At 36.6% G+C, this 12,468-nt stretch overlaps 1 protein-coding gene across 1 annotated transcript in view; it reads right to left on the bottom strand.

Annotated features, from left to right (window-relative positions):
* ITGAE (integrin subunit alpha E) overlaps positions 1–12,468 on the bottom strand; it is a 258,148-nt gene that overhangs the window by 77,267 nt on the left and 168,413 nt on the right. Inside the window, exons 14-16 of the mRNA XM_053705219.1 lie at positions 11,838–11,963; positions 8,367–8,440; positions 8,116–8,248 (exon numbers count right to left, since the gene is read on the bottom strand). Of these exons, the coding sequence (XP_053561194.1) occupies positions 8,116–8,248; positions 8,367–8,440; positions 11,838–11,963 (333 nt within the window). The remainder of the gene's footprint in view (positions 1–8,115; positions 8,249–8,366; positions 8,441–11,837; positions 11,964–12,468) is intronic.

The following is a 12,468-nucleotide window of genomic DNA, read 5'->3' on the forward strand; positions in this document are numbered from 1 at the left end:
TTAGAAACAATGTCTCAGAGCTCTCATTAAATGGATATAGACTCCCATGTTGGAAAAGAGAGAGATATATAAAGAGTCGTGGATACCCATTAAGGTAATATTGTTATAAGTAACATTGCCACCCTGTTTTGACATTCAGTCCCTTTTGAGACAAAGTACCCAATTCGAATATCCATTAGCCGTCAAAAGCAGCGTTAAGGGGTCCTGGTATTTAGAGTCAGCCAGGAAAGGGTCTACCGCTCACTTCCTTTCCACGACTCCAGGCTACCGCAGATCCCCTTACGCCAATTGCGTATCCTATCTTTTCTATGGGATTTGCCTAACGCTGCTATTTGGAGTCTTGGAAGAACTGAGCGGTAGACCCTCTACCGACAAGACTCCTACCTCCAAAAAAAGTCAGTAGTTAAGAGCTTTATGGGCTAACGCCGGAATATAACGCTCCTAACTACTGTGCTATAAAGTACACTAACACCCATAAACTACCTATGTACCCCTAAACCGAGGCCCCCCACATCGTCAACCCTCTAATAAAATTTTTTAACCCCTAATCTGCCGACCGGACACCGCCGCCACCTACATTATAGCTATGAACCCCTAATCTGCTGCCCCTAACATCGCCGACACCTATATTATATTTATTAGCCCCTAATCTGCCCCCCCCCCAATGTCGCCACCACCTACCTACACTTATTAACCCCTAATCTGCCGACCGGACCTCGTCACCACTATAATAAATGTATTAACCCCTAAACCGCCTCACTCCCGCCTTCGCAAACACTATAATAAATTTTATTAACCCCTAATCTGCCCTCCCTAACATTGCCGCCACCTACCTACAATTATTAACCCCTAATCTCCCGCCCGCAACGTCGCTGCTACTATAATAAAATTATTAACCCCTAAACCTAACTCTAACCCTAACACCCCCCTAAGTTAAATATAATTTTAATTAAACGAAATAATATTTCTATAATTAAATAAATTATTCCTATTTAAAACTAAATACTTACCTCTCAAATAAACCCTAATATAGCTAAAATATAACTAATAGTTACATTGTAGCTATTTTAGGATTTATATTTATTTTACAGGCAACTTTGTATTTATTTTAACTAGGTTCTATTAGTAGATTCAGGAGTAATTTGAGGAAGCACTTCTTTACAGAAAGAGTGATTGATTTATGGAATAAACTTCCTCAAGAGGTAGTAGCAACAAACACTGTGGGGGACTTTAAAAATGCATGGGACGAGGGGGCGTGTCCTAGCCGTGGCTGTGTTCGGACGTACTACACAGCAGCTCTGCTTAGAGTTTAAAAGTTATAATCTATTTCTGCAATACCTAAGAAATATTTACACTACTTTCTTCTACCCATCCTTTAAAGCATGGATCTGAAATAAAAGGATATTATTTATACTCATTTTCAAGACTCTATATATTCAAAAATGCAGACGACGGCCTAGATTTTTTCTTCTATCATCATCCCCCCCGGCTAGAAAGCTAGCCGGGTAGCGTGGCCTAATTTTGTTCACTTTACCAACACTCTGGAGGAACATTTGTGTGACTGGAGGGTGAGCTGGATTTACATTAAGAGCCGAGAAGCGCGAGATCTCTTTTGCCCAAGATGGAGGCTGAAGCTGAAACTCTACTAGCAATGATCGCTAGCAAGATGGAGTACCACCATACCTCCCTCATGGCGGTCCTGAAAGCTGAGAGAGCTATGGTTGGAGAGGAGGATATAGATTACAGCCCGGATCTGAGGTCAGTCTTACTGCAGAAGACTGCGGGATCCTATAGTGGAGCGCCTGTCAATAGCCTCGATGAGGATCACAGTCTGGAGGGGCCGTGTGGGGACATTGGAGACTATCCCTTAGGCTGTGTACAGCCGGACTCTGGGCCTTGCGCGCTCGTGAGCTGCAGCCTAACTTTGATCAGTACCGATCCTGCGCCAAAACCCCTCGAGATGCGGCCGGTTGAGAGGGGATCGCAACTGGGCTGTGGCGTGGGGTGCTGTGTGGCTCCTGTTTGGAAAATTGCAGGCGCTTGGCCCATGAGTAGTAGGTTAATGAGCCTAGGGGACTTCTCTCAAACAACAAGACATTGCTATATGGTTGGTCAGCAATCCGGGAGCAGGTTTGCATGGAATAAATATTCTCTCCCTTTTCATCACCTAGCTATGGGGATCGGATAGATTATGGGATGCCTGCAGTGAACTAGTGACATACTTCCAGTGGATGGGGGATAAATTCATATTATTCAGTATACTATAGATGATGGACAATTATTCCCATATTACAGTCTACAATGATAACACTACAGTTTGATGGTTTGGACTGTGTGATATGCTTTTTTCACTTTAGGTTTTCAGTACCTATTGAGACCTATGTACTCATCCTGCTGGTTGAAAATATACTCAGGGTTCCCCATTATGTGATTTTTCCACTAGTTCTATATAGGAAAATTAATTTAGCTTCTGCTGCTGCGGCTTTATGTGCTGATTACTGTTACTGGAGATTTCCAACATAAATAATAATAAAAGGTTATAATTCTAGATCAGGGACATTCAGATCCCCTGACATCCTGATAGCACATAGGGATTAGAGGTCGCTGACCATACACAATTCTGGGCCAAACATATAATCCTTGGGGTACTCTCATCACAGCTTACACAAAACATTTGGAAACAATTCAAAAGTTTTCTCAGTATCACTAATATACTATTGTGATCTAGGTGCTCACCCCTAGAACTAAGTTATTTTAAAAGTTAACTCCAGATTATAATTGGCAATCTACCTTCTTTCATTGTGCTTACTATATATACTTATGCTAAGGGCTAGCAACTCAATATTCACCCAATTTAGGTGAACTCTCTAGCGGTATTAACCCGCTGTTTGTTTTTACTGTTACAAGATACACCCACACACACATAGCTATCAAATTGTAATACCTCTCATAAATAAGTTTGGTGTGGCTTATAAAGGTCAGATATACATTATCACTATAATAGGCAGCAATGCATACTAAAGAGGTATAGGTATTACGTTACTTTCTAATTAAAAAGAGGTATCAATGTATTGTCGTTAGATGGCACAGTCTGAATTTTTGTTAGAGACTATGTGGTTTACTATACTGTATAAGATTTTATGTGTTATTTTTAGTTATATCGGCTGAGTAAATTTTTTCTTTGTCTCTCAGTGGAAAATATGTATCATACTAACATGCTTAGGTTGATTGCTGGGACCCTTCCAGATTTGAATTTTACAAATATGTTAACACAAGGTACAAGTTGTTTTATTGCACCACAAAGCTTGATTTATTTCTGGTGATAATGGGGATTTCTATATTTTATAAGTTTCTACATGTTACCCACAGGTATGTCAACTAGGTAAATCTTTCCCCTGTGTTCCAGTAGAAAATATGTAAAACCCTAGCATGTTATTTGTTGGCTATTATGATTTTTCCAAATCCGCATTTCACAACTATGATGATGTAAATGTTTGATGTTTTCTCACATACCTCAATAAAAAAACTTTGATTATAAAAAAAAAATGCATGGGACAAGCATAGGGCTATCCTACGAACTAGATAAGTTTATACTGTTAGGTAAGGTCGGGCAGACTTGCTGGGCCTATGGCTCTTATCTGCCGTCAATATCTATGTTTCTATGTTTCTATGTTTACAATAGCTATTAAATAGTTAATAACTATTTAATAGCTGCCTAGTTAAAATAAGTACAAAATTACCTGTAAAATAAATCCTAACCTAAGTTCCAAATACACCTAACACTACACTATGATTAAATTAAATAAATAAACTACAATTAGCTAAACTAAAATACAATTAAATAAACTAATCTATGATACAAAAAACAAACAAACACTAAATTACAAAAAATAAAAAAAAAATATTACAAGAAGTTTAAACTAATTACACCTAATCTAAGCCCCCTAATAAAATAAAAAATGCCCTACCCTATTCTAAATTACAAAAGTAATCAGCTCTTTTATCAGCCCTTAAAAGGGCTTTTTGCGGGGCATTGCCCCAAAGTAATCAGCTCTTTTACCTGAAAATAAAAATACAATACCCCCCCAACATTACAACCCACCACCCACATACCCCTACTCTAACCCACCCAAACCCCCCTTAAAAAAACCTATCGCTAACCCCTTGAAGGTCCTCCTACCTTGAGTCGTCATCACCCAGCCGAGCCAAATTCATCATCCAAGGTGTGCAGAGGAGGTCCTTCATCCGGTAGAAGTCTTCATCCAGGCGGCGTCTTCAATCTTCATCCATCTGGAGCGGAGCCATCTTCAAAGGAGCCGACGCAGAGCCATGATTGGTAGACTGTAGTAGGAGGGCCTATCAGGCCTTTAAAAGTTTGGTTTGCACATTGTTTTTTTGTCAGAGGAAGGAGTTATTTTGCCCCGAAACGTCACAATAAAGTTCACTTTGGATTTACTGTTGACTAAAGACCAGAGAGTGCTTTATTTTTGCACTTTGAATTCCTGTATAGCACCCTGGCAGCAGCTGATCTCTCTCTCTCTCTCTCTCTCTCTCTCTCTCTCTCTATATATATATATATATATATATATATATATATATATATATACATACAGTATCTCAAAAAAGTAAGTACACCCCTCACATTTTTGTAAATATTTTTATTATATCTTTTCATGTGACAACACTGGAGAAATGACACTTTGCTACAATGTAAAGTAGTGCCTGTATAACACTGCCAATTTGCTGTACCCTTAAAATAACTCAACACACAGCCAATAATATTTAAACCGTTGGCAACAAAAGTGAGTACACCCCTAAGTGGAAATGTCCAAATTGTGCCCAAAGTGTCAAAATTTTGAGTGGGCATCATTATTTTCCAGAACTGGCTCAACCTTCTTGGGCATGGAGTTCACCAGAGCTTCAGAGGTTGCCACTGGAGTCCTCTTCTACTCCTCCATGACAACATCACAGAGCTGGTGGATGTTAGAGACCTTGTGCTCCCCCACCTTCTGTTTGAGGATGCCCCACAGATGCTCAATAGGGTTTAGGTCTGGGGACATGCTTGGCCAGTCCATCACCTTTACCCTCAGCTTCTTTAGCAAGGCAGTGGTCGTCTTGGAGGTGTGCTTGGGGTTGTTATCATGTTGGAATACTGCCCTGGGGCCCAGTCTCAGAAGGGAGGGGATCATGCTCTGCTTCAGTATGTCACAGTACAAGTTGGCATTCATGGTTCCCTCAATGAACTGTAGCTCCCCAGTGCCGGCAGCACTCATGCAGGTCCAGACCATGACACTCCCATCCCCATGCTTGACTGTAGGCAAGACACACTTGTCTTTGTACTCCTCACCTGGTTGCCACCACACACGCTTGACACCATCTGAACCAAATAAGTTTATCTTGGTCTCATTGGACCACAGGACATGGTTCCAGTAATCCATGTCCTTAGTCTGCTTGTGTTCAGCAAACTGTTTGCAGGCTTTCTTGTGCATAAGGCTTTTTTTTGGGACGACAGCCATGCAGACCAATTTGATGCAGTGTGCGGCATTGATGCAGTGATGCAGGCTGACCCCCAACACCTTCAACCTCTGTAGCAATGCTGGCAGCACGTCTATTTCCCAAAGACAACCTCTGGATATGACGTTGAGCACGTGCACTCAACTTCTTTGGTCGACCATGGCGAGGCCTGTTCTGAGTGGAACCTGTCCCGTGAAACCGCTGTATGGTCTTGCCCACTGTGCTGCAGCTCAGTTTCAGGGTCTTGGACTAGGTCATCTTTATGTAGAGCAACAATTCTTTTTTTCGGATCCTCAGAGAGTTCTTTGCCATGAGGTGCCATGTTGAACTTCCAGTGACCAGTATGAGAGAGTGTGAGAGCAACAACACCAAATTTAATACACCTGCTCCCCATTCACACCTGAGACCTTGTAACACTAATGAGTCATCACGTAACACCGGTGAGGGAAAAACGCTAATTGGGCCCAATTTGGACATTTCCACTTAGGGGTGTACTCACTTTTGTTGCCAATGGTTTAGACATTAATGGCTGTGTGTTGAGTTATTTTGAGGGGACAGCAAATTTACACTGTTATACAGGCTGTACACTCACTACTTTACAGTGTGGCAAAGTGTCATTTCTTCAGTGTTGTCGCATAAACAGATATAATAAATATTTACAAAAATGTGAGGGTGTACTTACTTTTGTGAGATCTTTCCACATAGAAAAAATTGCCTCTAAACTTTATCCAAAACTAGGTGCCCTGTACAGAAACAAATCTTGCCTTAGCCCTACAGTAAAGGAAAAGATTGTACAGCAAATGCTGATGCCTATCTTGGATTATGGGGAAATAGTATAAGCACCTGCTCCGCAAACTCACCTTAATAAACTAAATACGTTATATAACTCGTTCTGCCGCTTTGTGCTACAATGTAACTACAGGACCCACCATTGTGACATGCTAAAAGAACTAAACTGGCTGTCGTTGGAATCCAGACGCACCCTCCATCTTTCCTGCCTTGTCTTTAAGAGCCTTTCTGGGAAGTTCCCACCCTACCTGAGCAGAATGCTCTCCCCTGCTATTCCCACCTCCTATAACCTCCGATCCAATAACAGCACATTATTTAGCTTGCCTCAATACAAAAAGAAAGCAGCTCGATCCTCCTTTTCCTACAGAGCGCCACAATTATGGAATGACCTCCCTCACACTTTAAAAACTTCCCCAAGCCTAAAATCCTTTAAGAGATCCCTCTATACATATCTCAAAACAGAATGCTCCTGTCATGGTTGATTAAATATTTCGTACCTGCTCTATGTTAAATGTTTGCATATAATGTGTATTTTTATTATTGTTTTTGTATTTTATTGTACCCTATTGTATCAATGCAATGTTTTGTGATCCCAGGACATACTTGAAAACGAGAGAAATCTCAATGTATCCTTCCTGGTAAAATATTTTATAAATAAATAAATAATATATATATATATATATATATATATATATATATATATATATGTCTTTAGATTAGATAATTATACAGATATATAGATAGATTTAAAGATTAGATGGGTAGATTAATTAGACAGATTAGTTAAATTAATTAGAGAGAGAGAGAGAAGAGAACGAAACATTAGCAGCCGAGGCTACAAAGGTGGAACTGCGCTCAATCAACAGATATACACAATTGCTGACTATGCAAAGGAAATGTTCGTTAAAAATTATGAGATAGTTAATATCGAAATCCATGCTGCTGGGTTAACAACTACCTTACCAATGGGTAAAAAAATATACATATGAAAGGGGAAAACCTAAGCGCACAGGATAGGTATCAGTGGAAAAATACTACACAGTGGGTAGTATTAAATACCTACACCTGATGATCATTATCGGACACTACCCACTGTGTTCTATGTCGCTCCTAATGGTATAGACTGGTTTTATTTATTTACATAGCCATCGTAGAGATTTTTAATTTATTCACGTAACCTATTTTATATCAGTATATAGAGACAGTATATATAGACAATACAGTTAAAATTCTTATATTTGTTTTATTTAGGCTGATAATTTAGAGATGTTTGCTCTTCTATTCCCATTTTGCCGTTTACACACAGATCATTGTGTACTTTTTCCACTGATACCTGTGCCCTTAGATTTTCCCCTTTCATATGTATAGATAGATAGATAGATAGATAGATAGATGATAGATAGATAGATAGATAGATAGATTAATTGGACAGATTAGATAGATTAATTAGATACATTAATTAGATAGATGATAGATAGATAGATAAATAGATACATTAGATAAATAGATGAATTAGACAGATTAGATAGAATAGATAGATGATAGATAGATAGATAAATATATAGATTAGATAGATTAATTAGCCATAATAGATAGATAGATAGATAGATAATATCTTCATATTGAAATAGGCCTGTTAAATGTTATTTGAGTAAATATTATAGATATAGTAACATATAAGAAGTAAACTATTTGGATTTTTTTTCACACCATCATGTCTTGGGTTTTTAATATATATTTTTTTATAATTAAAATAGATTTGTGAAAATTCTTATTTTAATACATTTGTTTCCCATGATCTATTTTTCTTACCTTTCTTATCATTTTGAACTGCATATTTTTCGGATATGTTATCAACAAAGTGGTCAGGTATGAGTCATCTCCAGTGTTTACAAGAGTGATGTCTATAGTCAGATCCTTGGTATGTCCAACAACCAGTTCTTTTCTAAAACAAATGCAGTTACAGAAATTAAGGCACCGTCCTATGGGTGACATAGGCAATACCTGAGCTGCAGAAGAACTATTATAATAATTACATGATTAAAACAAATTCTATTTCTTACCCAGATAAATGCGTGGTTAGTGTCAAGTTTGGAACACAGAAATCTTTGCTATTGCAGTCCTTTACATACGGCAACTAGACAAAACAAACATTAGATTCAGCTGACAGAATACATTGTCTTTGCAAAAAGTCATTTTATTTGCTACTTTAAAGGGACATGAAACCCCCTAAAAATATTTCCAATTTACTTCTATTATGAATTTACCTTTTTCTCTTGGTATGCTTTATTGAAAGAGCAGTCATACACTACTGGCAGCTAGCTGAAAACATTGACAAGCCAATGGCAAGAGGCATATATATGCGACCACCAATCAGCAACTAACTCCCAGCTCCTGAGGCTACCTAGGTATGCTTTTCAACAAAATTGTATGTCCTGTCTGAATCATGAAACAAAAATGTTGGGTTTCCTGTCTCTTTAAGTAAAGGATATCTATTTTTAAACACTTTGCATCACATTTTCTTTGCATTATATAAGATACATAGGAATGCTTTGATATAATATATGAATTGCCTTGCATAATATATACTATCTAATTTTTACATAATTAAAGGGACAGTCTAGTTAAAACTAAACTTTCATGATTCAGATAGGGCATGCAATTTTAAACAACGTTGCAGTTTACTTTTGTAATCAAATTTGCTTTGTTCTCTTGGTATTCTTTGTTGAAAGCTAAACCTAGGTAAGCTCATTTGGTAATTTCTAAGCTCTTGAAGGCCGCCTCTTATCTTAGGGCATTTTGACAGTTTTTTATAGCTAGGCGTTAGATAACATTGTGCTCTCATACGTGGAGTTTCCTCAGAGTCAGCACAGATTGGCTAAAATGCAAGTCTGTCAAAAGAACTAAAATAAGGGGGCAGTCTGCAGAGGCTTAGATATAAGGTAATCACAGAGGTAAAATGTATATTAACATAACAGTGTTGGTTATGTAAAACTGGAAAATGGTGGGATAAGCGCTCTAAGCGGAGCTAACCAATAAAATATATGGCAAAACGATATAATAATAGATATAAAATTGATATAATGAGTAATCCCAAAAAGAGGTTCAATTAAAAATATTCCAAAATAAAGGCTTAGATTGAATAGATATAAAAGATAAATTTAATTGGAGGTATATATCAGCAGTATGTAAATACCAGTATAGACAATGAATTTAAACAGTTAATAACATATATATATATACGATGCCGGCATCAGTCTAAGAAATGATAAAAATGAATCTTAAAAACTCGATAGTATTACTGTCCTTATTTGGACTTTTATGTTTAGTTAGGTTGAAACATTGTGTTACCAATTAGCTGCCTACTGTTTGAGATCTACATTGAGTTACCACTATTTTGATATTTTTACTTTGACATTGCTTTTTTTTTTAAAAACTAACTGTTCTAGACGAATTGTTTGTCTAGCTATTTTTATCATTTCTTAAACTGATGCCGGCATTGTATATATACTGTATATATGTGTATATATATATATATATATATATATATATATATATATATATATATATGTTATAACTGTTTAAATTCATTGTCTATACTGGTATTTACATACTGCTGATATATACCTCCAATTAAATTTATCTTTTATATCTATTCCATCTAAGCCTTTATTTTGGAATTTTTTTAATTGAACCTCTTTTTGGGATTACTCATTATATCACTTTTATATCTATTATTATATCGTTTTGCCATATATTTTATTGGTTAGCTCCGCTTAGAGCGCTTATCCCACCATCTTCTATTTCTTTATCATTAGTCTGTGTTTGGAGATTTACTAGACTACACAGGAATTTAAGCACATACCACATAGTTAGCACTCACACCACCCCCAGACCTCTCCTTATGTAAAATTGGGGAATGGGTAATAAAGGGATTATCTAGCTTTTAAACAATACAAATTGTGGAGTAGACTGTCCCTTTAAACAAAATGAAAAGATGTAACAATTCAGTATAGAAGTCACATGTTTTCAAGGATACAGTTGTTAGTCTAGTTCTACTTATCAACCCATCTTTACAATATTGATTCTACTTCTATAATCTGAATTGAAAAATAATGATTTTATTTATTTAGCTCTGTAATTGTTAATATGGGACCTCAGTGTTAGAATCAGAACACAGGATATAACAATTGCAGATTGTTTCAGCTATATTATTTTTGGCATCAACTCTTACATTTGTGAATCGTTTAATGACACTTTTATTAGTACTTTTTAGTTTTTATCATCTTCAGCAAGCATAACATAGGGTTGCCACATTCAAAAGCATTTGGAATCTCTTGTGTATCTGTCCCAGTATATTTAGATGCCAGAACTAGAAAGGAGAATAAATTATTCTTGCGTGTTTTCCCATTAAATGAATATTGTACTGTAAAATTGCTTTCCCCTTAATGTGTTCCTATTGACTTTTTATAGTAAGTAAATTGTATCAAATGTATGGAAAATCAGTTCCTTTAGGTTTATTTTTGTATATGATATATCTTTTTTGCTAATTAAAGGGACATAAAACCCACATTTTTTCTTTCCTGATTTAGAAAGAGCATGCAATTTTAAACAACTTTCTAATTTACTTCTATTATCTAATTTACTGCATTCACGTGATATCCTTTGCCGAAAAGCATATCTAGATAGGCTCAGTAGTTGCTGATTGGTGGCTGCACATAGATGTCTCGTGTGATTGACACACCCATGTGCATTGTTATTTCTTCAACAAAGGATATCTAAAGAATGAAGCAAATTAGATAATAGAAGTAAATTTGAAAGTTGTTTAAAATTGTATTCTCTATCTGAATCATAAAAGAAACATTTTGGGTTTGGTGTCCCTTTAAAGCTTCAATCCATTGTTCTCAAAAACATGTCCATATAATCAGACTGAACTGGCAGAAACATCAAACCTCCTAATCTTATCCATCTCTCTATACATGGAGGCCTCCTTATCTTAAAGGGATATTAAACCCAAAAAATATTATTTTGTCATTCAGACAGAGCATACGATTTTCAAAAAGTTTCCAAATTACTTCTATTATCAAATTTGCTTTGTTGCAATAATATTCTGTGTTAAAGAGATACCTAGGTTGGCATCTGGAGCAGGACAGTGCAGGGCATAGTGCTGCCATCTGGTGCTCTTGCAAATGGATAACATTCTTGAAAAACTGATGCCATAAAGTGCTCTATAAATGGTCCGGCTCCTAAACATACAGTACATCCATGCTTTTCAACAAAAGATACCAAAAGAATTAAGAAAAATGATGTTAGAAGTCTGGGCACCCCTTCTCTAAAACCTTTCTCTTACTCTAATCCCAGCAAAGGATGTGCGTTCCTGCACAAACATCTCATCATGTAATGCCAAGAGTTCTATTGCATTTTTAGAATGTGCATGTTGTCCAGCCTTCTAAAAATACAAACATCACTATGGTGGCAATGTATCATTCATACTCAAATAGTATTTCTGTCTATATGAGCTTCTATATTCATACCTCAACATCTGTGTGATCATCTTTATAGATATCCAGAATTGGTGCAGGAAGATCCCTCTTCAAGTCTGAGATTAGCTTATAAGAAATCCTAATTATCACACTATTGAAGCAGTCATAGTTGCATGGCTGTAAAGAGGCAAAAGTACACGTTTTAAAAAGTCATTAAACACTGTTCTTACTATTGATAGTAATAGAAAATGAGCCTCCAAAAAGACCCATTCCAGTGTGTTAGAAGGGCTCATAGAATAGGTTTTAAAATCTGCATGTATTCCCCCATAGAAGTCAATGGAGAAATTTTTTTTTTTGAAAAACACCCATCGCACAAACAACATAGCATATTCACATTAACAGATCTGAAATATTTACAGTAAATACATAGTTAAAATCTTTATTAAATATGAATATTGCATAAATATGTTTATCATGCTTTCATCTACTTAATGGCTAAGGACTCTAAATTAAAATTACATTAAACAAAATACATTTAAAATTGCATTAAACAAAATACATTGCACTCGGTAGTTTATCCAATTCAACGCTTTAATCCACCACCATAACAGTCCGACGTTTCGGTCATAACATTGAACCATAACAGTCCAACGTTTGGGTCCTGGAATTGGACCTTTGTCAA

The sequence above is a fragment of the Bombina bombina genome, chromosome 3 (genome assembly GCF_027579735.1).
Source record: "Bombina bombina isolate aBomBom1 chromosome 3, aBomBom1.pri, whole genome shotgun sequence".
Taxonomy (NCBI): Eukaryota; Metazoa; Chordata; class Amphibia; order Anura; family Bombinatoridae; genus Bombina; species Bombina bombina.